General features: G+C 38.1%; 1 protein-coding gene across 1 annotated transcript in view; it reads left to right on the forward strand.

Annotated features, from left to right (window-relative positions):
• LOC150058740 (lipoxygenase homology domain-containing protein 1-like) overlaps nt 1-24,431 on the forward strand; it is a 106,823-nt gene extending 82,392 nt beyond the window's left edge. The window contains exons 18-21 of the mRNA XM_090339668.1: nt 18,300-18,432; nt 19,696-19,847; nt 23,643-23,849; nt 24,366-24,431. Coding sequence (XP_090195794.1) covers nt 18,300-18,432; nt 19,696-19,847; nt 23,643-23,849; nt 24,366-24,431 — 558 coding nt within the window. The remainder of the gene's footprint in view (nt 1-18,299; nt 18,433-19,695; nt 19,848-23,642; nt 23,850-24,365) is intronic.

A 24,431-nucleotide genomic window follows, 5' to 3' on the forward strand; every position in this document is an offset into this window, starting at 1 on the left:
AAAATACAATAAAAACAAAACAAAACAAAAAACAAAAATCCAGATGGGAAGCTGTGACCCAAATGGTAAAGCATGAGCTTTGAACTGAAAAATGCTGAACCAGGCCCTGAATTCAAGCTTCTCTGCAAAAACAGCTACAATAATGAACTTACTGTGAGATTTCTGAGAAAATACACATATGATCAGTGGAGAAAAATAGAGGCCAGTAGACAAAAGCATGATCAGTTTTTATAGGTATAAAAGTAATTAAATAAAGTAACCATTTCAATAAAAAAAAGGATGTTTCTCTCATGGTTCTGGATTCAAAATAGGATAGCTATATTTGAGACTTCCAGCCACGTAGTAACATAATAGAAAAAAAAAACAGAAGGAAAAATAAGCACCTACAGACAAACAAGGAAAGTCTAGCCCACTCTCATCATAATCCAGTCCCATGAGTATTACATAAGTCCTTCATAATGCGCTGGTCATTTTTAATGACCCTATCTCCTAACACTGCCACATTTGTTAGCAGACTGTAACATGGGTTTTGGAGAGGAGAAACTATCCATAGCAGAGAATATATCAACATCACTAAATAATGTGGATGATAAAAACATCCCAAACAGAAGCTATTGAAGAATGAAGTGCTTAGTTCTGAGTGATGAATGATAGGGGCTATCCATTCTTCCTATTGAAGATACATTCTCTTAAAGAGCAAAATAAAGCAGTTGCACCTGAATAACCGATTGAGCAAAAGTATTGAAAAATGACAACTGTAATAAAAAACCAAAGGGATGTAAAAGAGAAAGGGAAATGATAAAGAACTGATTTCACTTAGTTTCTACATCTGTTAACCTGTGCTCTTTTTTATGTAGTGCAGTTTCTAAAAAGCTACATTATATCATTGCTCGTCAGGGATATTGTGATAAAAATTTGGATTACATAAACAAGTTTATAATTTTTGGGTTTATTTCTCATGGACTTCTGTTCTGATGGCACTCGGTTCTTTTTTAAGTTTTAACATTTATTTGTTTTTATTTCAATGTATAGAGCGGTTACAGTTATATTAACCAGACAGAGGGTGCATTACTTCTCACAAATTGATATCCCTTCTTATGTTTTTGTCCCCATCTTCCTCCCCTCTCCCCCTACCCTTATTTCCCCTCTCCTATTTCAAATAAACAAGTAATCATCTATATAATATACCAGGTAACAAAGTGGGATACTGTAACAATATGAGATTAACCAAAGGGCAACACAAGAGAAGAGAGAAAAACATAATGCATAAAGAATAATAATCACTTATGATTAAGCTCTTGTTTCCATGTCCTGGAGGTCCATTAATTTGGCCTCACTGATGGGACTCAGTTCTTAAGAAGAAATGTAATGTAGGAGCCAGTATGCAGAGGCTAATTTATAAAACAATTATTCTCTGGAAAAATTACTTACGTGTGACTGAGTCTAATCAGAGTTAAGGATATATAGGTTTTTTAAAAATATTTTTTATTGTAATTAATAGAAGGGTTATATTTGCCAAATAGATGGTGCATTAATTCCCATACATTGATACTCTTTCACATGTCTTGGTCCCCATTTCCCTCCCCCCACTCCCACCCCTCCTCTTGTTTTCTCCCGTTCCCTATCCAATTTCAAATAACCAAATACAAATATATCCGAAATACCAGGTAACAAAGTGAGATACTGTAACAATATGAGATAACCAAGGGACAGCAAAAGAGATGAGAGATAACATAGTACATTAAGAACAACAATCATTCATTATATGGCTTATGTTTCTATATCCTAGAGATCCTTTCATTTAGCGTCCTACTATATGGCCTTTTGTATCAAGGTTTTGCTCTATTGCAAATCTCTGCTACGAGAGCCCAAGGTTTCTACTGATTATGACAAATGAGGGAAACCATTGAGCCTAAGTTCCTTTGAGTTTGGCTTACTTCACTTAATATGATCTTTTCTAAGTCTTTCCATTTCCTAACAAATCGGGCAATGTCATTCTTTTTGACAGCAGCATAGAATTCCATTGTGTACAAATACCACATCTTGTTGATCCACTCATCAACTGAGGGACATCTGGGTTGGTTCCATATCTTTGCTATGGTAAATAGTGCTGCAATGAACATCATTGTGCTAGTGGATTTAGTATGTCCTTGTTTCTGGATGATTGGGTAAATGCCAAGTAGTGAAACTGCTGGGTCATAGGGAAGTTCTATGTTTAGTGTTTTGAGGAACTGCCATACTGCTTTCCATAGTGGTTGAACGAGTTTGCACTCCCACCAACAGTGTAGTAGTGATCCCTCCTGGCCACATCCCCTCCAGCATCTGTTGTTATTAGTTTTCCTGATCCTGGCCATTATAACTGGAATGAGGTAGAATCTTAGAGTTGTTTTGATTTGCATTTCTTTTATGACCAGAGATGTTGAGCATTTCTTCATGTGTCTATAGGCCATTTTTGTTTCTTCTTCTTCAAAGACTCTCTTTAAGTCTTTGGCCCATGTTTTAATGGGATGGTTGTTACTTTGGAGATTAGTTTTGGAGTGATTCAATTTTTGAGCTGTTGATACATTTTAGACATGAGGCCTTTGTGTGTTGTATGGTTGGTGAAGATCTTCTCCCACTCTATAGACGTCCTAATTAGTTTACTAGCTATGTCCTTTGCCATACAAAAGCTCTGCAGTTTAATGCAGTCCCCCTTATCCAGCCTTTCTCTGATTTGTTGTGATTCTTGGTCTTATTAAGAAAGTTTTGACCTGTGCCAAGGAGGTCTAGTGTATCTCCTATTCCTTCTTGTAAAGTTTTTAGTGGATATGCTTTTACCTCCAGGTCTTTGATCCATTTGGAGTTAATTCTAGTACAGGGTGACAAAGAAGGATCCAACTTTAGTTTTCTGCAGGTACTTAACCAGTTCTACCAGCATCACTTGTTGAAGAGGCTATGTTTCTTCCATTCTATTTTTTTGGCTCCCTTGTCAAAGATTAGGTGGCCATAGGTCTGTGGTTTAATATCTGGGTCTTCAGTTTTATTCCATTACACTTCAGGCCTGTTCTTGTGCCAGTACCAAGCTGTTCTGATAATTATAGCTCTGTAATAGAGTCTAAAGTTTGGTATTGAAATTCCTCCTGCGCTGTTCTTTCTGTTAAGAAATGTTTTTGCTATACGGGGTCTTTTATTATTCCATATGAAATTTTGGATTGCCTCTTCTATTTCTTTAAAGAATAACATTGAGATATTGATGGGTATTGCGTTGAATTTGTAGATAGCCCTTGGCAAGATTGTCATTTTCAAGATATTGATTCTTCCAATCCAGGAGCATGGGAGGCTTTTCCATTTCTTCAGTTCTGCTTTAATTTCCTTTTTCAGGGTTTTAAAGTTTTCATCAAAAAGGTCCTTTACATTCTTAGTTAAGATAATTCCTAGGTACTTTATTTTCTTTGAGGCTAATGCAAAAGGAGTTTCTTTCCTGATTGTTGCCTCATTCTTCTCACTGTTTGCATAGAAGAAGGCAGTAGATTTTTGAGGATTAATTTTATACCCTGCTACCCTTCCAAAGTTTTGAATCAGCTCAAGGAGCTTGGGAGTAGAGTCTATAGGATTCTTTAAATACAGAATCATGTCATCCGCAAAGAGGGAAAGTTTTACTTCCTCTTTCCCTGTTTGGATCCCCTTTATGCTTGCTTCTTGCCTTATTGCACTGGCTAGGAATTCTAAAATTATGTTAAAGAGGAGTGGAGAGAGTGGGCATCTTTGTCTTGTTCCTGATTTTAGAAGGAATGGCTTTAGCTTTTCACCGTTAAGTATAATACTAGATGTGGGTTTGTCGTACACAGCCTTTATTATATTGAGGAATGTTCCATGGATTCCTAGTTTATCCAGATCCTTTAACATAAAGGGGTGTTGGATCTTGTCAAATGCCTTTTCTGCATCTATTGAGACAATCATGTGATTTTTGTAACTGCTCCTGTTGACGTGTTGAATTATATTAATTGATTTGCATATGTTGAACCAGCTTTGTATCCTGTGATGAAACCTGTTTGATCACAGTGTATAATTTTTTTGATGAGTTGTTGTAGACGGTTGGCCAGTATTTTGTTGAGGAGTTTTGCATCAGTGTTCATCAAAGAAATAGGTTTATAGTTCTCTTTCTTTGATGAATCTCTGTCTGGTTTGGGGATGAGGGTTATACTGGCTTCATAGAATGAGTTTGGTAAAGAGCCTTCATTTTCAATTTCATTGAAGAGTTGAGGAGTATTGGTGTGAGCTTTGCTTTGAAGACCTTATAGAATTCACCCGTGAATCCGTCTGGCCCTGGGCTTTTCTTAGGTGGAAGTTCTCTAATTGCCATTTCTATTTCAGTGCTTGAAATTGGCCTGTTTAGTTGAGTTAGTTCTTCTTGGTTCAGTGTGGGTATGTTAATATTGGCTAGGAATTCATCCATTTCTTCTAGATTCTCAAATTTGTTGGTGTAAAGGTTTGAGAAGTATTCCCTCATGATACTCTGGATCTTGGTATTTTCTTTCTTGATATTACCATTCTCATCTGTGATTTTATTTATTTCAGTATGCTCCCTTCTTTTTTTGGTAAGATTTGCTAAGGGTTTGTCAATTTTGTTAATTCTTTCAAAGAACCAACTCCTTAATTTGTTGATTCTTTCTGTAGTTTTTTTGGATTCCAATTCATTTAATTCTGCTTTGATTTTAATAATTTGCTTCCTTCTAGTGGGATTGGGATTGGTTTGTTGCACTTTTTCCAGGAACTTAATGTGACACATTTAATTGTTGCTTTTGCGATTTTTCCAATTTGTTATTGTAGGCACTCAGAGCTATAAATTTTTCACTGGGTACTGCCTTTGCCGTGTCCCAAAGGTGCTGGTATTTTGTGTGCTTATTTTTGTTAAATTTCATAAACTGTTGGATTTCTGTTCTGATCTCTTCAATGATCCATTGGTGATTCAACAATGTGTTGTTCAGTCTCCATGAGTTACAGGGTTTTCGTTGGTGGAGTTGTCTGTTCAGTTCCAATTTGATGCCCTTGTGGTCTGAGATAGTGCAGGGAATAATTTCAGTGTTTGTGAATCTTCCCAGGTTTGTTTTATGGCCTAAAATGTCGTCTATGTTGGAAAAATGTTCCATGTGCTGCTGAGAAAAATGTATATTGTGTTTTTGCTGGCTGGAATAATCTGCAGATGTCTGTTACATCTAGTTGGTTTACATAGTTGTTCAATTCTAAGGTTTCTCTGTTGAGTTTTTGCCTTGTTGATCTGTCCATAGGTGAGAGTGGTGTGTTAAAGTCACCAACAATCTCTGTCTTTTGATCTATGTATGGTTTCAGTGAAAGTAAAGTTTGCTTGATGAAGTTTGGAGCCCCAGGATTCGGTGTGTAAATATTTAGGATGGTTATGTCCTCCTGCATGAGAGATCCCTTTAGTAGTATGTGGTAACCTTCTTTGTCTCTTCTCACTAATTTTAGTTTGAAGTCTATTTTATCTGGTATGAGGATGGAAACTCCAGCCTGTTTATGGGGGCCGTTAGCTTGATAGAGTTTATTGCAACCTCTCACTTTAAAAAAATGTTTGTTTTCGGGGGTAAGATGTGTCTCTTGAAGATAGCAGAATGATGGATCTTGCTTTTTGATCCAACTAGATAATCTATGCCATTTAATTGGAGAGTTAAGTCCATTGATATTGAGAGTCAGGATTGAGAAATATTTATTAGTTCCTGCCATTTTTACAAGCTTTCATTAGGGCCTGTGTCTTGATAGTTTTTGTGGTACTTAGATGTTAAAAGTTTTAGGTGCCATGTCTTTCTCTGTATTACATTTGTGTTGGTTTTCCATGTGTAGAACATCCTTGAGAATTTTCTGTAGTGTTGGTTTTGTTGCTACATAATGTTGAAGCTTTTCCTTGGAATGGAATGTTTTTATTGTTCCCTCAGTTATGAATGAGAGCTTAGCTGGGTACAGTATTCTTGGTTGGTAGTTATTTGACTTCAGGGCATGGTATATATCATTCCAATCTCTTCTTGCTTACATGGTCTCTGCTGAGAAATTGGGTTATTCTGATTGGTTTGCCTTTATAGGTGATTGCTCTCTTCTCGCTGACTGCTTTTAGGATCCTATCTTTGGCCTCTATTGATCCAATTCGGATTATAATGTGGAGGTGGGATGTCCTTTTCTGGTCAGGTCTGTTTGAGGTTCTAAAAGCTTCTTGTATCTGGATGGGCCTGCCCTTCTGTATATTTGGGAAGTTCTCTGAGATGATTCCCTGAAGTATATTTCCAATACCATTGACCTCTTTCTCTAGACCCTCCTCAATAAAAATTAGCCCTAAATTAGGCTTCCTAATTGAATCTTGGACCTCCTGTAGCATTTTCTCATAGTTCCTAGAGTTGAATTGACTCATTTTCTGTTCTTTTTCTATAACAACTAAATTATCTTCAGCCCCGGATATTCTCTTCTGCATTGTCTAACCTGCTATCAAAGCTATCTACTTTATTCTTCATCTCCCTTGCTTCTAATTGCTCATTTTTGATTCCTTGCATCTCTTGTTTTAGATCATGTATGGATTTATTTATCTCCTTGATTTCCATTTGAGTGGTTAGCTCAGTAGCTTTATTCTCTTTGGACATTTGTTGGAGTTCAGTCACTTTTTGTTTGTGGCTTCTATGAATTCATCCATTTTTCTTTGAAAAACCTTTATTATGGCCTCCCCTTTTTCATATATCACCTTGTTTATGGTTTCCTCTTGCTTAGCTGTGGCTTCCTCCCTTATCTCTTTCTTTATGTTTTTACATTTTTCATTAATGATGTTTATCAATTGCATTTGTATAGCACTTGGCAGGCTCTCCTCTAGATTTGCCACTGACTGCTCCATTGCCTGTTTATGTTGGATGGGAGATGATATTCCTTGATTTGACATTTTTCTTGAGTTTCTTGTTCTGCCCATTTGAGGATGGGAGCAAGATTAATACTAAACAAGATTATAATTTTTCAGATATAACCAACCTAGATCTTTTTAGTTGGCTGACAATAGATATTAGCTCTTTTAGATTGGTAATAACACTCTCTCTTTCTTTTTGTACACTTACATACAAATCTAATACAATCACAGATGACCAATTTATGACCAAAACAATAAGCCCCTCAATCCAATCTCTATTGTATTTAAGTCCCTCTGGACCTTGAGTATAATTGAATACCTAGATACACAGCATTGCTTACCAACCATCAAATGGAGATCCATGCATTATAAGAGATGAAGGATGAGCAGAGGACCAGAGATAGAAAAATAATATGAAAGAAAACAAGGGAGGTAGGAAAAGAATAATACAGGAGTGTAAGAATATTACAGTAATGAAGAAAGGGTATCGTGTAAGGATAACTGACGTAAGGTGATAGACAGTTAGACTATTTGTGTAGAAGGTTTAGATGGACTTAGATAAAACGTATCAAAATAAGGAGTAATAAGAAGAATATATAGAGAAAAGAGAGAGGTTGATATAGGAGATTTCAATGATACCAATTTAAGAAAAGAAAAAAAGAAAAAAGAAACAAACAGTGACAAAATAAAAGAAAACAGAACACACACACACACACACACACACACACACACACACACACACAAAACAAAAACAAAAACAAAAACGAAAAAAAAAGAAAAGAAAAAAGAAAAAAGGTGGGGGGAGATTCCTTACTGTTCTGAGTTCTTACCCAAGAGATACTAAGGTTGAGAACCCGGAGTTTAAAAAGCAGGTGACTGTATCAATATGGATATCATTTTTATTCAAACTGTACCCAGGGCTATCACTGTGTTTCTAGGAACGACCACAGTGACAGCAGATTTGTGGGAAAAGAGAGGAGAAAAAAAGAAAAAGAAAAAGAAAAAAAAAGGAATGAATCATAATATTAGAAAAAAAGGTGTAGGTTAAATGGTAAAGAGAAAAATAAGAACATTTAAAAATGCAAATGAAATGGGGTAAAAAAATTAAAAAAGGGTATTCTTCAGTTTTTTTTTTTTTTGTGGAGGGAGAGGTTAGGAAACTTGTGTCTCCACTAATTTCGGGATCTAAACACTTCACAAATTCTTTTTCTCTCGTGATTTGGCTTTGCAGTTTTTCTGATGAGATTGCTTGTTTGGTAAAACAAAGCTGAAAGATCCATGGGCGGCTTTACCAGGTCTGTGGTTGGTACTGGGGGGATGGACTTCAGCAGTGTTGGGACCGGATTTATGGCTAAGGGATCTCTGGCAAATCCTTTGCCAGTTAGAAAGGTGGCGCTGTCAGCAACACCTCTCAGGCTCCAATTGCTTTGGCCTGAGTCCTTGCTTGCAGTCAAGATGGCGCTGCTCTCAGCTGGTGGGGGAGGGGCTCCCTCCCAATGCTGTTCCCGGAGCAGAAGTGGAAACTTCTCCTCGGAGGTACTCACGAATTGCTGGATTCTCCTGTTCCTTGAAGCTGGCAGGTCTGTGCAGGGCCGGGTGTCGGCTCTGGGCTTGCGCAGGCTCTGTGTGGCTCTGTGTGGCTCTGTGTGGCTCTGTCTGCAGCCTGCGGGTTTGCGCTGCTGTGCAGCACTTTCTCTGCTCTGATTCAGAAGAGCCTTTGTCTCCCCGGCCGCTCCGTGGCCGAGCTCCCCACTCTCTTTTTGCGCTGGTGTCCTTCCTTTTTTTCCTCTCTGCCTGAGTTCTCTGTGGTCCTAAAGCTTGCTTAGGATCAATTTCTGGTAGAGGACTGTCTCCTGCACTGCCAGTACATGAATCTTGGCAGGAGCTCAGTATGTCTCACCCTGAACTGCCGCCATCTTCCGCAGATCTCCTAGGATATATAGGTTTATAAAATTCATTTGATTTGGAAAATGAGTAGCTCGTATGTGAATACATGCTTCTAAACTCCCTAGTACAGAGTTCTGAGAGAAATAATATATCTCAAGAATCTCTTTTGACAGAAGAAGGTAGGTGAATTATTGCAATTTAATGATGGATGTAAGGTAAAAACAATGAAGTTGCCATGGGTTTGGCATTAGCATTACCATGATACAAAATTAGAATGAACATTAGTATCTTTCAGTCGAGGTAGATTAACAAGATTGAGTATCAAACATAGAAATTAAGAGGGCTGGTAAATCACCAACTGCATGTTCAAGTCTAAGTAACAACATGCTTTCAATGAGAAATGTAACTGTTCATGAGAGGAACCAGGAAGGCTTGTAGACAAAGGACCTTGAAGAGTTGGGAGGTATAAATGACGGCACAGCTAGGAGAGATGCTGAGTGGAATGTGAGGTAGAGCTTGACAACTTCATTTATCAATGGTACACAGTTGTCATGAAATATTGTGTAGACCTATGCAAAATGATTTGCTTGCCATGTGGACAGACAGTGCCTATTTGTAGAGCTAAAACAGTTTCCTAGTGTTTGAATGGTGATTAAATAGAATAGATTATCATATACAATTTGCTTGACTAGATTCACTTGGTGAACAGATCTTTTTTCCAGTCCCAGGGCTTGAATCCAGGGCCTGAGCACTGTCCTTAGACTTTCTCAAGGCTAGTGTTCTACCACTTGAGCCACAGCACCACTTCTAGCTTTTTCTTTGTATGTGGTACCAAGGAATTGAACCCAGGGCTTTGTACATGCTAGGCAAACACTCTACCACTAGACCACAGTCCTGGCCCTGGTAAATAGATCTTATATTACCATCTCTTATGTTCCTGCTTAGGTGTGTAGAAATAGATCTGTGAAGATCACTATGAGATGCTGTCTGACAGACTCCAATAATAATCTCTTTTCTCAGGATTTCATAACTAGACTAAAAGATAATTACTATGAAATATGAAGTTTTATCCATCTACATATATGTGCTCAATAGTACAATGTAGCTATTACAGTTATCTTAATCATAACATTTCCCCTTTCTAGGTGGCATAGACTATGCTATTCAAATTAACTTGTTATTTTGGGACAGGACAGGGCCAGGAAAATTTTCCTTTTAGACTTCAGTATGTCAGCGTATGAGGAATAGAACAACAGATCTTTTCTTAGACTTTGACACCAAAATAAATGATAGCACATGTGCATAAAAATATATACAGTTGTTCGCATATTCAAATTATCTTCACTGCTGCTGAAGTACTCATCATGCACAGGGCTTCTGTGTGATGGCTGAACAGGTCAAAATGGCTCAGATATTTGTCTTTAAAGAATTCATTTCACCATTTACCTGACTATAAACCATATTATACTTGATTCTCTTTATGTATTATCCCTCTATGTTTTATATAATCTTTCTGAAAGGTATATAAAAATAAATATATATATTATATTATATGAGAGAGTATTAGGAGACAGATCTATACAATTTTTTCTAGAAGGCTACCGGAAGGAGCTAACTTTATTTTTCCTTTCTTTTTCTCTGTTGAGTTCTGAACAAAAAGGGTGGGTGGTTTGATGGATGGATTTTAAATCCCAGTGTTGAATTCTAGTATGTTAATTTAGACATTGTAAATATCACCATATATCTGTTCTAGTCAGCTATTTTTAGGGTTGTATTCAACGACTTGGCTGAAATTTCTTAAAGTAATCCAGGAACTTTAAGTTTCTATGAAACCAAGAGTTTTTATTGTAATGTTCTCCTGTAATACAACTAATACTTACCATTGTAAATCAGCAGGAGGAGCTCAGCAGAATAAACTCTAGTTTCTATTGAGACCATTCCTAAAATTGTTTCTATTCATTTAGGAAATTAAAGCAAGTGCTGAATATTTTATGTTTTAAACACGCTACTGTTTTTTGGTTTCTGAAAAGGAAAGTGAGTAGTTTATGCTTCAATGAAACAGTGGTTTTGAAACTCCACCCTCTTTCTTTCCCTCACTTACCCCAATGCTGACTTTAGCTTTGAAGCTTGATGTTGGTGTGTGCTTTCACAGTTATGCTCACTTTTCCAAAGTATTCACCTTTGGCAACTCTCTCAGAGCTGCATCCTAAAGTCAAGGCTTTAGGCCTTTTTAGTAAGACAGGGTAAAGTGAGATGATGACTCCATTTGAAAGACAATAGAAAATATCATTTTCAAAAAAAGTAATGGAAGGCAGGTACTCATGGCTTATGCTTATTATACTAGCTACTCAGGAGTCTGAAATCTGAGCACTGTGGTTCAAAGCCAGCCCTGCAGGAAAGTCTAGATGTCACTTACCTCCAATTAATCAGCAAAATTCCAGAAGTGGAGCTGTGGCTCAGCAGGTAGAGCACCAGCCTTGAGTCAAAAGCTCAAGGACAGTGTCCAGGCCCCTGAGTTCAAGCCACACTACTGGCATATACAGGGTGAGAGAGAGAGGAAGGATGTGTGTGTGTGTGTGTGTGTGTGTGTGTGTGTGTACGCACTCACACATGTGTGTGCATGTGTGTATGAGAGATAGAAAGAAGGGAGGGAAGACAGACAGACAGAGAGACAAATGGAGAGCATAGTTGGTTTTGTGATGAACTGAGGAAATCTGAATGCCAGCTATCATTAGTTGCATAACATGGGAACTGGAGCTGTGATTACCAGTAAAAATATACAAGCAATGTTAATATATGGGGAAGCCAGTATTTTTAGAAAATATCCTGAAAGTCTCAAGTTGAAAATAAGTAAAAATTTAAGGTTTTGCATAACATTTTTAAGTTTTGAACAGGAACAACTGTCCTATTTCCTAGGACTAAGGCATTTTAGGGCTGTTGGTTGATTCTAGGTCTCTGATATCATGCAGAATGTCACTTTGTCTTTCCTTCATAAAACATACTTTGGTCCTTTATGAAAGTCTGATTTGCTGTTGAGCAAGATTAATGCTGTTCAGCATCCACAGTAATATAACAAAACATTAATCTGTATTACTGAATTATATTCAATTCAGCTTTTGAGTAACATAAATGAAAAATAAGATGGATATAACTAAATGTAGTCAGATAGTAACTAAGTTTTAGTATTAAGAAAAAGAATGATGGGAATGAATTTTAATCAATATGGTAAGGTAAATTTTAACTATGGTCTTTGAATGTTAGATTTCCTATGTTTTTCTTCCTATTTATTTTTATTGTGATTAACAGAAGGGTCAAATTATATTCGCCAGATAGAAGGTGTGTTATTTCACATACATTGATAACCTTTCTCATGTCTTGGTCCCAGTTTCCCTCCCCCCACCCCCACCCCTCCTCTTGTTTTTCCCTCTTCCATATCCTATTTCAAATAACCCAATAAGTATGTTTACATTATATCAGATAACAAGGTAAGAGATAACCATGGGACAGCAAAAGAGATGAGAAACAACATAGTAGGACAACAATCACACATTATATGGCTTTTGTTTCTATATGCTGGAAGTCCTTTCATTTACCATCATCCTGTATGGCCTTATGTATCTGGGTTTTGCTTTATTGTAGACCTCTGCTAGGAAAGCCCAAGGTTTCTACTGATTTTGACAAATGAGGGAAACCATTGAGCCTATGTTCCTTTGAGTCTGGCTTACTTCACTTAATATGATTTTTTCTAAGTCTTTCCATTTCCTAACAAATGGGTTGATGTCGTTCTCTCTGACAGCAGCATAGAATTCCATTGTGTACAAATACCACAACTTGTTGATCCACTCATTAACTGAGGGACATCTGGGTTGGTTCCATATCTTTGCTATGGTAAATAATGCTGCAATGAACATTGTTGTGCTAGTGGATTTAGTATGTCCTTGTTTCTGGACAATTGGGTAAGTGCCTAGTAGTGGAATTGCTGGGTCATAGGGGAGTTCTATGTTTAGTCTTTTGAGGAACTGCCACACTGCTTTCCATAGTGGTTGAACGAGTTTGCACTCCCACCAACAGTGTAGTAGTGATCCCTCCTGGCCACATCCCCTCCAGCATCTGTTGTTATTAGTTCTCCTGATCCTGGCCATTCTAACTGGAGTGAGGTGGAATCTTAGAGTTGTTTTGATTTGCATTTCTTTTATGGCCCGAGATATCGAGCATTTCTTCATGTGTCTATAGGCCATTTTTATTTCTTCTTCAGAGAAGACTCTCTTTAAGTCTTTGGCCTATCTATTAATGGGATGGGAACATACGCAAATAAACAAAATCTTGGATGAGAATGGTAGTATCACGCCAGAAATTGCAAAGATCCAGAGCATCATAAGGGAATACTTTTCAAACCTTTATGCCAATAAATTTGAGAATCTAAAAGAGATGGATGAATTTCTAGTCAACATTTACATACCCATACTGAACCAAGAAGACCTAATTCAACTAAACAGACCTATTTCAAGTACTGAAATAGAAATGGCAATAAGAGACCTCCCATCTAAGAAAAGCCCAGGGCAGGATGGATTCACAGCTGAATTCTATAAGGTCTTCAAAGCAGAGCTCACACCAAATACTCATCAAGCACTTCAATGAAATTGAAAACGAAGGCTCTTTGTCAAACTCATTCTATGAAGCCACCATAACTCTCATCCCAAAACCAGACAGGGACTCATCAAATAAAGAGAACTATAGACCCATTTCTTTGATGAATATTGATGCAAAACTTCTTAAGAAAATACTGGCTAACCGTCTTCAGCAACTCATCAAAAAATTATACACTAGATCAAGCACTATTTATCACAGGGATGCAAAGCTGGTTCAACACACACATGTGAATATAATTAAACACATCAACAGGAGCAAGGACAAGAATCACATGATTGTCTCAAATAGATGCAGAAAAGGCATTTGAGAAGATCCAACACCCCTTTATGCTAAAAGCTCTGGAGAAACTAGGAATCCATAAATAATAAAGGCTGTGTATGACAAACCCACAGCTAGCATTATGCTTAATGGTGAAAAGCTAAAACCATTTCCTCTAAAATCAGGAACAAGACAAGGAACAAGACTCTCTCTACTCCTCTTCAACATAGTATTAGAATTCCTAGCCAGAGCAATAAGGCAAGAAGCAAGCATAAAGTGGATTCAAATAGGGAAAGAGGAACTGAAACTCCCTCTTCGCAGATGACATGATTCTGTACTTACAGAACTTCCAAGTGCCTTGAACTGATAGGAAACTTTGGCAAGGTAGCAGGGTACAAAATTAACCCTAAAAAATCATCTGCCTTCCTATATGCTAACAATGAGAGGATCAAGGCAGCAATCAGGAAAGCAGCTCTTTATGCAATAGCCTCAAAGAAAATAAAGTACCTAGGAATTAATAAGAATGTAAAGGACCTTTTTTGATGGAAACTTTAAAACCCTGAAAAAAAGAAATTAAAGCAGAACTGAGGAAATTGAAAATCCTCCCATGCTCCTAAATTGGAAGAATTAACATTGTGAAAATGGCAATCTTGCTAAGGTCTATCTACAAATTCAACGCAATACCCATCAATATCCCAGTGACATTCTTCAAAGAAATAGAAGATGCAATCTAAAATTTCATATGGAATAATAAAAGACCTTGTATAGCAAAAACAATTCTCAGCAGAATGAACAGTGCAGGAGGAATTTCAATACCAAACTTTAGACTCTATTACAGAGCTGTAGTGACCAAAACAGCTTGGTACTGGCACAAGAACAGGCCTGAGGACCAATGGAATAGAACCGAGGGCTCAGATATATGGCCAACTAATCTTTGATATGGAGCTAAAAATAGAATGGAAGAAAGACAGCCTCTTCAACAAGTGTGCTGGCAGAACTGGTTAAGAACCTGTAGAAAACTAAAGTTGGATCCTTCTTTGTCACCCTGCACCAGGATTAACTCCAAATGGATCAAAGATCTGGAGGTAAAAGCATATACACTGAAAACTTTACAAGAAGGAATAGGAGATACACTAGTTCTCCTTGGCACAGGTCAAAACTTTCCTAATATGGACCCAGAAACACAACAAATCAGAGAAAGTCTGGATAAGTGGGACTGCATTAAACTGCAGAGCTTTTGGCAAAGTACGTAGCTAGCAAACTAACTAGAAAGCCTACAGAGTGGGAGAAGATCTTCACTAACCACATATTTAGATATGTGGACAAAGGCCTCATATCTAAAATATATCAACAGCTCAAAAAATTGAATCACTCCCAAACTAATCACCAAAGAAACTTCCTATTTATTTTCTTTTAACTATTTGAAATGAAGCTATAAACTTTAGGGCTGATGTTACAGGTCTTGAAAGATGTTTGATTTCCCCAAAGTCATTTCAGTAACTTTTTCTGTTAAAGCTTGCATGTTACAAAACAGGGCGCATTATACCTACAGTGACAAGTTGTGCATATCAAATGAGAAAAATGAAATTTATCACGACTCTTACTCACTACCAACCTGCTTCGTTCTCCATCTTTCTCACTTGAATAGGCAGCTCTGGTTTCATTTAATGTTTATTTTTCTAGTCCCAAAACCAGTTCCTAAGAATTCCAGTTGACACTAGTGTTGATCCATATCTCACATGTTCTCTGTTTGCTCCATCTTGTTACCACAAGTTGAGTCCAGAGTGCCAGTTTGTTTTTATCTTTTTACTGCAAAAACTTCTATAATAGTACTCCAGCTCTTTTTCCTACCTATAGTTCCCTGGCTTTAAAGAGCAGCCAGAGTAATCTTCGGTGAAAATTAACCAATCATATCCTCTCCCAGTTTCTCCTCTGACTTTCTCTTTGGGATGTGTGTGTGTGTGTGTGTGTGTGTGTGTGTGTGTGTGTGTGTGTGTGTGTTTAATTTGTTTTGCACTTTTCTCCTCTCATTCTTGATGTTCAAACCACATGAATCTCCTGCCATAGTGTGGCATTTGTCTCATAACCTAAAGTGTGTTTCCAGTGGTTAATCACATCAACCTGTTTTATTTTATTTTCTCTATAAAAATAGCTACCTGATATTGTTCCATTTCTTTATTGTATGACTTCCACTAGAAAAATGACACAAGAATAGGAACGTTGTCTATCAGATATGATGGATAAATTAAATTGATGACACATTTTATTCATTTAACAAGCATTTAATAAATAGGTATGAAATACTTTGTGCACTGTTAATTGAAGGGAGATTATAGAATCCTGCTTGGTATTTAGGGACTGTAGATAGCCTTGCATGAAAGAGCCATGTTTAGGGGAAGAGAAGGCCAAGATGCAGCCTGGAGCCTTGTGGAGGTAGAGTCCATTCATTCTCTGATAGAGGTGAAAGATAGGACAAAGCTGAAGTCCATATGCTGGCCCCATGTCATCTTAAAGCAGTATACCTTCTCTGGATAAATGAACTCAAATAGAATTGTAACTCTTTGCAAACTTTCTGAATCTTCCAAGCCTTTGGGTTGAAGCAGCTCATAGGCTTGAGCAAACTTGTCACCATTTATATATATTTTAACCTAGTTGATAAGAACTCCAAATAATCTTGGGATTAGCTAAGTTAGGTATTGAATGGCTGTGTTTACATAGATACAGAACAGTAGTTCATACCTAGCTCCTGTGCTACACAGGAGGCTGATATCTTGAGGATCAAGGTTTGGAAGCCATCTAGGGTAGAAAAGCCTGGGATTGTATTTCAAATTAATCAGCAAAATGCTGGATTGGAGGTGTTGCTCCAGTGGTATAGTTCCAATTATGAGCAAGTAAGCTAAATAAGAACTTGAGGCCCTAAATTCAAAGCCCTGGTACCAAAAAGAAATTTTAAGGCATCTCAAAAATGTTTTCAATTCCTTTTCTTTGGATTTTACTCCCTTACTTGAGGGTTCTAGAAAGAGCCACCCAAGGGAATGATCAACTTTTGAAATATAGTAGAGAAAGTAAGTTTGTTTTTGAGGGTTTTTTAGTTCAGTGAGCAGCAGGAAGTACAAGCTTCTTCTCACAAAATCTCCAGTCAAACATTTAATCTCAAAAGATTCTAGCGTTTTTAGAAATACCTTCCAAAGTTGTGCTGGCTTATTTGAACTGAGATAAATTCATGCATTTGCTAGTCCTTCTGTCAAATGTAAACACCATCTTAGATCCCCAGTGTCCAGTGCTTTAGCTAACAGGGTGGTAGCACAAGGTACAGGGTGGAGGAATGTGAAATGCAAGGATTGCAGAGTCAGAGGCTGAGTGGGAATCTGATTTGTGAGGACGCTTGAAGTATTAAGGTGAAAAACACTGAGAAAGATGCTTTAAAAATCCTGAAAGCTGATTCTAAGGGAAGGAGGGAGAGAGAGCTAGCACCAAGTGAGTCACTAGTACTACTTTCTCAAGTCAAAAATATGAGCATGTAAGAAGTTTCCATGTACTCTCAGAGAATATTGTATTATCAATTGCACATTAATGTATTAATGATCAAATATATGATTTAGTCTTATCACTCGTATTGATAAATATCTGTTCACTTGCCTATTCATTCAGCAGCACAAAGTTTAAACTTGGAACCCTAAGCTGGCTAGACAATATGCCATGCCTCAGTCCTTTCGCTGCGGTATGTTTATCAGATAGGGGTCTCACACTGGCTGGACTTAGTCTTCAGTTCCTATTTCTGCCTGCTAAGCAGTTGGGATTACAAATGTGTGCCACCATACCTAGTTCACTTAGATATTCACTTATTTATTCAACGACCAACCTATGGGCTGCCTTAGAAATACCAAGATGAACTTTCAGGATTCCTATTCAGACTGGGGAATCCCAAAGACTTCTTAGAAGAAATTAAGTTTAAGCCATATAACAAAGGCTCAGATTTGTCATGGTAATGAATTAGACAGTACAGGACACAGATATGGACAAAAACAAATAATGCATCCAGTTTGTGGAACCATCAACAGATCAGGAAGACTAAAGTATAAATATCAGAGAGAAGTATCTAGCAAGATTAGTTTTTTTTTTTCTGGTTCTGAAGCTTGAACGCAGGTCCAGGGCACTGGCCTTGTGACTTTTTGTGCCCAAGGCTAGTGCCCCACCACTTCAGTCACAGTGCCACTTCTAAGTAGTTTATTGGAGATAAGGGTCTCAGGGAACTGGGCAAAGTGGCTCATGCCTGTAATCTTAGCTACTCAGGAGGCTGACATCTAAGGATCGTGGTTCAGAGCCAGCCTGGGCACTAAAGTTGGTGAGACTCTTATCTCCAATTAACCACTAGAAAACCAGAAGTGGCACTGTGGCTCAAGGGGTAGGACGGTAACCTTGAGCTGAAGAGCACAGGGACAATGCCCAAACCCAGGCCCAGAGTTCAAGCCCCATAACAGACAAAAAAAAAGTCTCATGGGCTTTCCTGTCTAGGGTGGCTTTAAATTGTGATCCTCAAATCTCAGCCTTCTGAGTAGCTAGGATTCAGGCTAGGATTATTTCAGAAGTTGTGAGTGGGTTATAAAATGATTATTTCTTATGATCTCAGGTAACCATGCAACATATGAAGAGCAAGAAGATACTAAATTTTGTAGCAAATGTGTGGCTCTCTCACATCCAAGCGGATGGAGACATTGTCTGTGAGCTGCCTGTCATGAAGGAAGGACAGCCTATTTTTCCATGTATGTTACTAATCTTCAATAGCACATATTAATATATTTATATATAAATTGTGTATATATTTGTAGATTTATAAATTTTACATTTACTTTAAAATTTTTATTGTAAAGGTGGAGTACAAAGGGGTTTAGAGTTACGTAAGTCAGGTAATGAGTGCATTTCTTTTTGAACAATGTCACCCCCTCCATTTTCTCCCAGCTTTTTCCCTCTTCCCCCCATGTTGTATAGTTCATTTCCAACATAGTGTCTATATATTTTATATATATGTGTGTCACAATTTATAGGTGTTACAAGCATATACATATATGTGTATATATATCAATTTTACAAATTTACATAAATTATATGTATGTATAAAATATCTATGTATAGAAATTTTTGTAGCCACATGGATTTGCCTCTGGACTATTTATTTGGAGAATGTTTCTTCCAAGAAAATTGTAGCTTTATACACTTAGAAGTGACTTGAATTTTTTCATGTCACAGCATGAGCCACCGGTGGAGTTTGAATAGAATATATCTGAGGGCAATTCTTCTGTTCCAGCTAGAGTCACTCACCAGGGAAGACGTTGTGAGAGAAGAAATGTCATAGTTGAGTCTCACCGGACTTTATCAGGGCCCAGCTAGCACCTCCCACATCAGCTCACTTATTTACTTCATCATTCAACCACATATCACTTTAAGCTTTAAGCCCAATATGCAATAACATTGTCACCTTCTCCTCTAAAATACGGAGCATAAAATAGCCTCCAGTGCTGTATGTAGGCTGACCTTTTAAGTTCCCCTGAAAAAATTACAAACCCTCCAGGTACTGGTTTAGGTGGTAAAAACATCCACCTATAAAGTTAAAATTCAAAGAGGTTTAAATACTTCAAAAATAAAATGTTCAAATTAGAAAAATTATCATGTTTTTTCATTTTTCTTTTTTATTTTTTGTCAGGAGTAACATATAGAGGGGTTACAGTTATATTCTTCAGGTAGTGGGTGCATTTCTTCTCCAACACTGATACCCCTTCTCTTGTTTTTATCCCCCTTTCCCTCCCCTACCTCTCCCAATCATCTTGCTTTCCCCCTTCCCTTCCTTATTTCAAATGAACAAACAAACGTATATACAATATACCAGGTAACAAAGTCAGATACAGTAACCACATGAGCTTAACCATAAGGGGAGCTTTTTTCTTTTAAACTCTAGCTTGGTGTTGGATTCTGTCTGTGTAAATTTTGGGATAAAAGAGTTCCTCTTTCCTGTTTTCTCTCCTTGACAGTAGTGAGATATCAAGTTGATGTCTACACTGGACAGTTGAAACAAGCAGAAACAGAATCTGAGGTCTCTCTCTGTCTCTACGGGGAGAGAGGAGACTCTGGACTTAGACTGCTGCACAAATCCAACATGCCAGTAAGATTTCAAAGAGGACAGGTGAGTGTGTGGGAAGGACTCGCCTAGTTCTTAGCAATCTCTCTGCTGATGCCCACATGAGATCCAACAATCCAAGGGTTGATGGGCATTGTTCATGCTTTAGTTTTGAAACATTTTGTTGTTGTTGTTTTTAGTCGTGGGACTTGAACTCTGGGCCTGGGTGCTGTCTCTGAGCTCTTCAGCTTAAGAGCTCAAGGCTCTTCACCCTATCCCTGGGCCTGGTTTAGTCCCTGAGCTCTTCAGCACAAGGCTACTGCCCTACCCCTTGCGTGACAGTGCTGCTTCCAGTTTTCCAGGGGTTAATTGCATTTTAGTGCCCAGAATGGCTCTGAACTGAGATCCTCAGATCTCAGCCTCCTGAGTACCTAGGATTACAGCTTTGAGCCACCGCGCCCAGCCTTGAAACATCTTTAATACATGTTTCCCGACCCCACTTGCTAATGTGTTTTGTTCTAGAAAGTGTTCGTGAAAGAAAAATGAAACACGTGAAACCTATGATGAAAAGAAGAACAAAAAAATCATTAAAACCAATAATAGTATAAGAAAAGGTACAAACTAGGTTGAAAAATATCAGGGAAGATGTATAAGAAAGTGCTCTGTCAGTTTGGAAAGTGAAGGTCAGCCCTACAAGGACCATTATAGGTTATTTCAAATCATAGCATAGTGGCTTCTATTTAAAAGAGCATGAGTGGAACCAACTGTTTTTTATTTATATTCAAACCTATTAATTATTATCTTTTGTCCTTTTTATAGTTGAAAAGTTACAATAGAGTATTTATCATTAAGCAAGTTAAATTTAGTGTTATTTTGTTATATATGAAAATAAAGTACTACTTAGAAGTACTATTTTTTTCAAAGAGAACACTCACCAGATGAGCTGGAGAATGTTATTTCTTAGACTCTTCCTCTTATTCTTTGTGAACAATGATAAAGTATCAGAATAATTAAGCTTGTGCTGGGAGTGTGGCCTAGTGGTAGAATGCTTGCCTGGCATTCATGAAGTCCTGGGTTAAATTCCTTGGTACCATACACAGAAATAGCTGGAAGTGGTGCTGTGACTCAAGGGTAGAACACTAACTTTGAGAAAGCCCAAGGATTGGCAAAAAAATAAATAAAATAATTAAGCTCACCAATTCTTTTCATTTGTCACTGGGGTTTTAAAACTCAGTCTGAATAGGAAAATAAGACCTGTTTGGGATGGAATGAAAATAGAATTATGCCCAATTTTTGCTACCATAAGCAAACAAATTTACAGTAGAAATAAGTTTTAGATGCCATGATATTCTTAATATTATTTTCACTGATGGATGAATCATCCTGTTAAGAGCTCCAGTGGCTCTATAACTTTCTGATAGATGGTGAGTACTCCAGAGCTTCTGATCATCTGCTAGCTGGCCAGCCAGCACATAACAATGTGGCAGTGCTACAGCTGTTGATACTAGATGACATTGCATGTTATCTGCCTCATGGGGACTTTTCTGCCTGGGCTGGCTTCAAACTGCAATGATGCGATCTCAGCCTCCAGAGTAGCTAGGACTACAGGCATGAGCCACCAGCACACAGCGTTATTTTAGTTCTTTTCTTTGTATGTAAAGGAAATGCCAACTCATTTCAAGAGGGCTGCAACTATTTGAACAATAATCTTGGAGTTTTGTCATCAAAATTTTTCCATTCTAGCCACAGTTCACATGAAGGATAGTTGTCATTTTTCCCCCCACAGTTTCCAGTGTTGTGGCCAGAGGCCCCAATCTACTTAACTGACTCCATTTAATTATTCTCAAACTTAAAAGTAGTTTAAGATAAAAGCAAACATGCTGTAGTTTGGGTTGTTCCAGAACAGACCAGGAAACAGGTAGTTTAGCTGTACATGAAGACATTAAACTTCTGGGAAATGTTGCAGTGGGAGGTAGGGAAGGGAGAAGAGCCCTTACAGACACACTAATGAGTAAGTCCTAGGGTTTCTTCTTGCTAGGGGATTTCAACAATACTCCAGTCAAATCTCTCAGCATTGTTCTACCAGGTGAAGCTCTCAGATCAAGAGCTAGGAGACAGGCATTGAGCTGGAAAGTGGTTAACATGCCCAATCTACCAAGCAGCAGATGAAATCCAGGCTGGTCCCAGAAGTCACCAGACTGGAATCAACAACACTGTGGGGCATTATGAAATGATCCCTTTAATGACTTCCTTAGAAATGTGGGAAGGTGAGAGTGAGATTATGCAGGCATGCTCAGGAAGATGCTCAGACAACCTTTCATCTGGTTTACAAGAACATTAACATTGACCTGGTAGAGGTCTGTCTCAAATGAGAGTTCTCTCAATACCAAAGAAGCAGCAGATTCCCTGAGACCCACGGACTGGGACTGTGTCTACATTTACCAAATTGAAATGTAACTTAGTAATAGTTGAGGACCAAGCAGAAAGCATAAACAACAATGGATTTCTGCTTTCAGTGTGAAGTTGGGAAATAACAGTGACCAAGGGCTCACTCTCATTTCTGGACACCCGTCAGAGCTAATTAAATTCAAGACCCTAACCTCAGATGATAATTTAAGACGGTCATTTGTAATAACAGCCAACTATGAGCAGGCATTGTGTAAGGATTTCAACCAACATACCACTTCCCTCGGGTTCCGCTTCTCTCTAGAAATGTCAGTGCAGTTTTTGACATGATAAACGATTATGTTTAAGAAGGAAGATTAGGGATGTACTTTCACAGCAAATGCCAGAATGCACTCTTATTTTTATTTGAAAAAGAAAGAGGCAGAGAATGGTTTACTGAAGAAAGCAGGGCTGGGATGTAGCTCAGCGGCAAAGCATTGCCTAGCAAGTGCCATGTCCTGGATTTGATCCCCAGTTCCAAAAAAGAAAAAGACAAAAAAAGAAAGAAAACAGCAAGAAAAAAAGAGTGCTACCATATTCCTCCAGAGTTTGTGGAAAAGAAATGCTCTGTATCAGCCTTCATGATACCCTGTCTTTTTTTCATATTTTTTATTGTAATTAATAGAAGGGTTACATTGTATTTGCCAGATAGAAGGTCCATTAATTCACATACATTGACACCCTTTCTCATGTCTTGGTCCCCATTTCCCTCCCCCCTACCCTCACCCCTCATCTTGTTTTCCCCCTTCCCTATCCAATTTCAAATAACCAAATACAAATATATCCAATATATCAGATAACAAAGTGAGATAATGTAACAATATGAGATAACCAAGGGACAGCAAAAGAGATAACAGATAACATAATACATTAAGGACAGCAATCACTCATTATATGGCTTTTGTTTCTCTATCCTAGAGGCCCTTTCATTTAGCGTCATACTATATGGCCTATGTATCTAGGTTTTGCTCTATTGCAAATCTCTGCTAGGAGAACCCAAGGTTTCTACTGATTATGACAAATGAGGAAAACCATTGAGCCTATGTTCTTTTGAGTCTGATACCCCAGGTCTTAATGACTTGCTTCTTAAGGGCAGGGTCCGGGTGAGATGAGCCACAGACTGGAGGCCTTTATATTAAGTTTGGATTGTTTTTTTACATTGCTGATACTACAAAAGGGAAAATAAAACTGCAAGAGAAAACAATGCAGTGCCAGAAATACTTTTTAATAGATAAAATTGTACTTTGTTTGTTTTCCTTCCTTTATTGTCCTATTTGCTGCTAACTGTAGCAAGTAACATGATGTTTCTTAAAGTATTGTGCTGCTCCTGGAAGCCTTGGATTCCTATTATTGCCAACATTTGTCATCTAGTGGACTCTAGTTATTTTCATAGGGCTTTTCTGTCTCCTGCACCAGATTGATAAATTTCAAATAGAAGCAGTGTCACTTGGAAAACTGCAGAAGGTGCTATTGCGCTGTGAGGCCTGTGACCAATCCCAGTACTGGTACTGTGAAAAGATCGTAGTCATGGAGCCGGGTGCTGCAACTCAGTCCACCTTCACCTGTGAAAGGTATTTCCAGTTATGGGGTCTTCCAAAGAGTGTGTTTGCTGTGGATAACACTGTGAGCCTGTGTCATTTACTTAGGTTTGCACAGCATGCAACCTCTCATTGATTGCTTAAGTAAATGGTATTTTGCTAAGCATTGTAAGGAGGCCTTCTAACTCTTTCCTTCTGTCTTTCCTTCCTGCTGTCTTTCCTTCCTGCTGTCTTTCCTTCTGTCTCTTTCTTTCCTCCTGTCTTTTCTACCTTCCTTCATTTCTCCCTCTGTCTCTCCTCCCCCTCTCTTTTCTTTCCTTTGTTTCACTCCCTCCTGCCACCCTGCCTCCTCATTTCCTTGATTCCTTGATTCCTTTGTTCTACTGGGATTTAAACCCTGGACCTCCTTTTTTCCCTCTCTTTCAACTGGGTTTTATAATTTCCTTCATGATCTTGTGAAATTAGGTTACCTGCCATTACTTGAATTTCACTTATTTCCCTGGGTTCATACTCAGGAAGTGAGCCACTCCCCACTATAACCACCCAAATTTGACCTCTAGCATGTAATGGCCTAACTAGAAATCATACTCTTTTCTCTCAGGGCTTTACCCACACCACAGGCCTCCCGGTGTGGCAGGGGCTGTGCATCACAGAAGAGGAGTTGTAA

This window comes from Megascapheus bottae, chromosome 9 (assembly GCF_031878675.1).
Source record: "Megascapheus bottae isolate mThoBot1 chromosome 9, mThoBot2.hap1, whole genome shotgun sequence".
Lineage (NCBI taxonomy): Eukaryota > Metazoa > Chordata > Mammalia > Rodentia > Geomyidae > Megascapheus > Megascapheus bottae.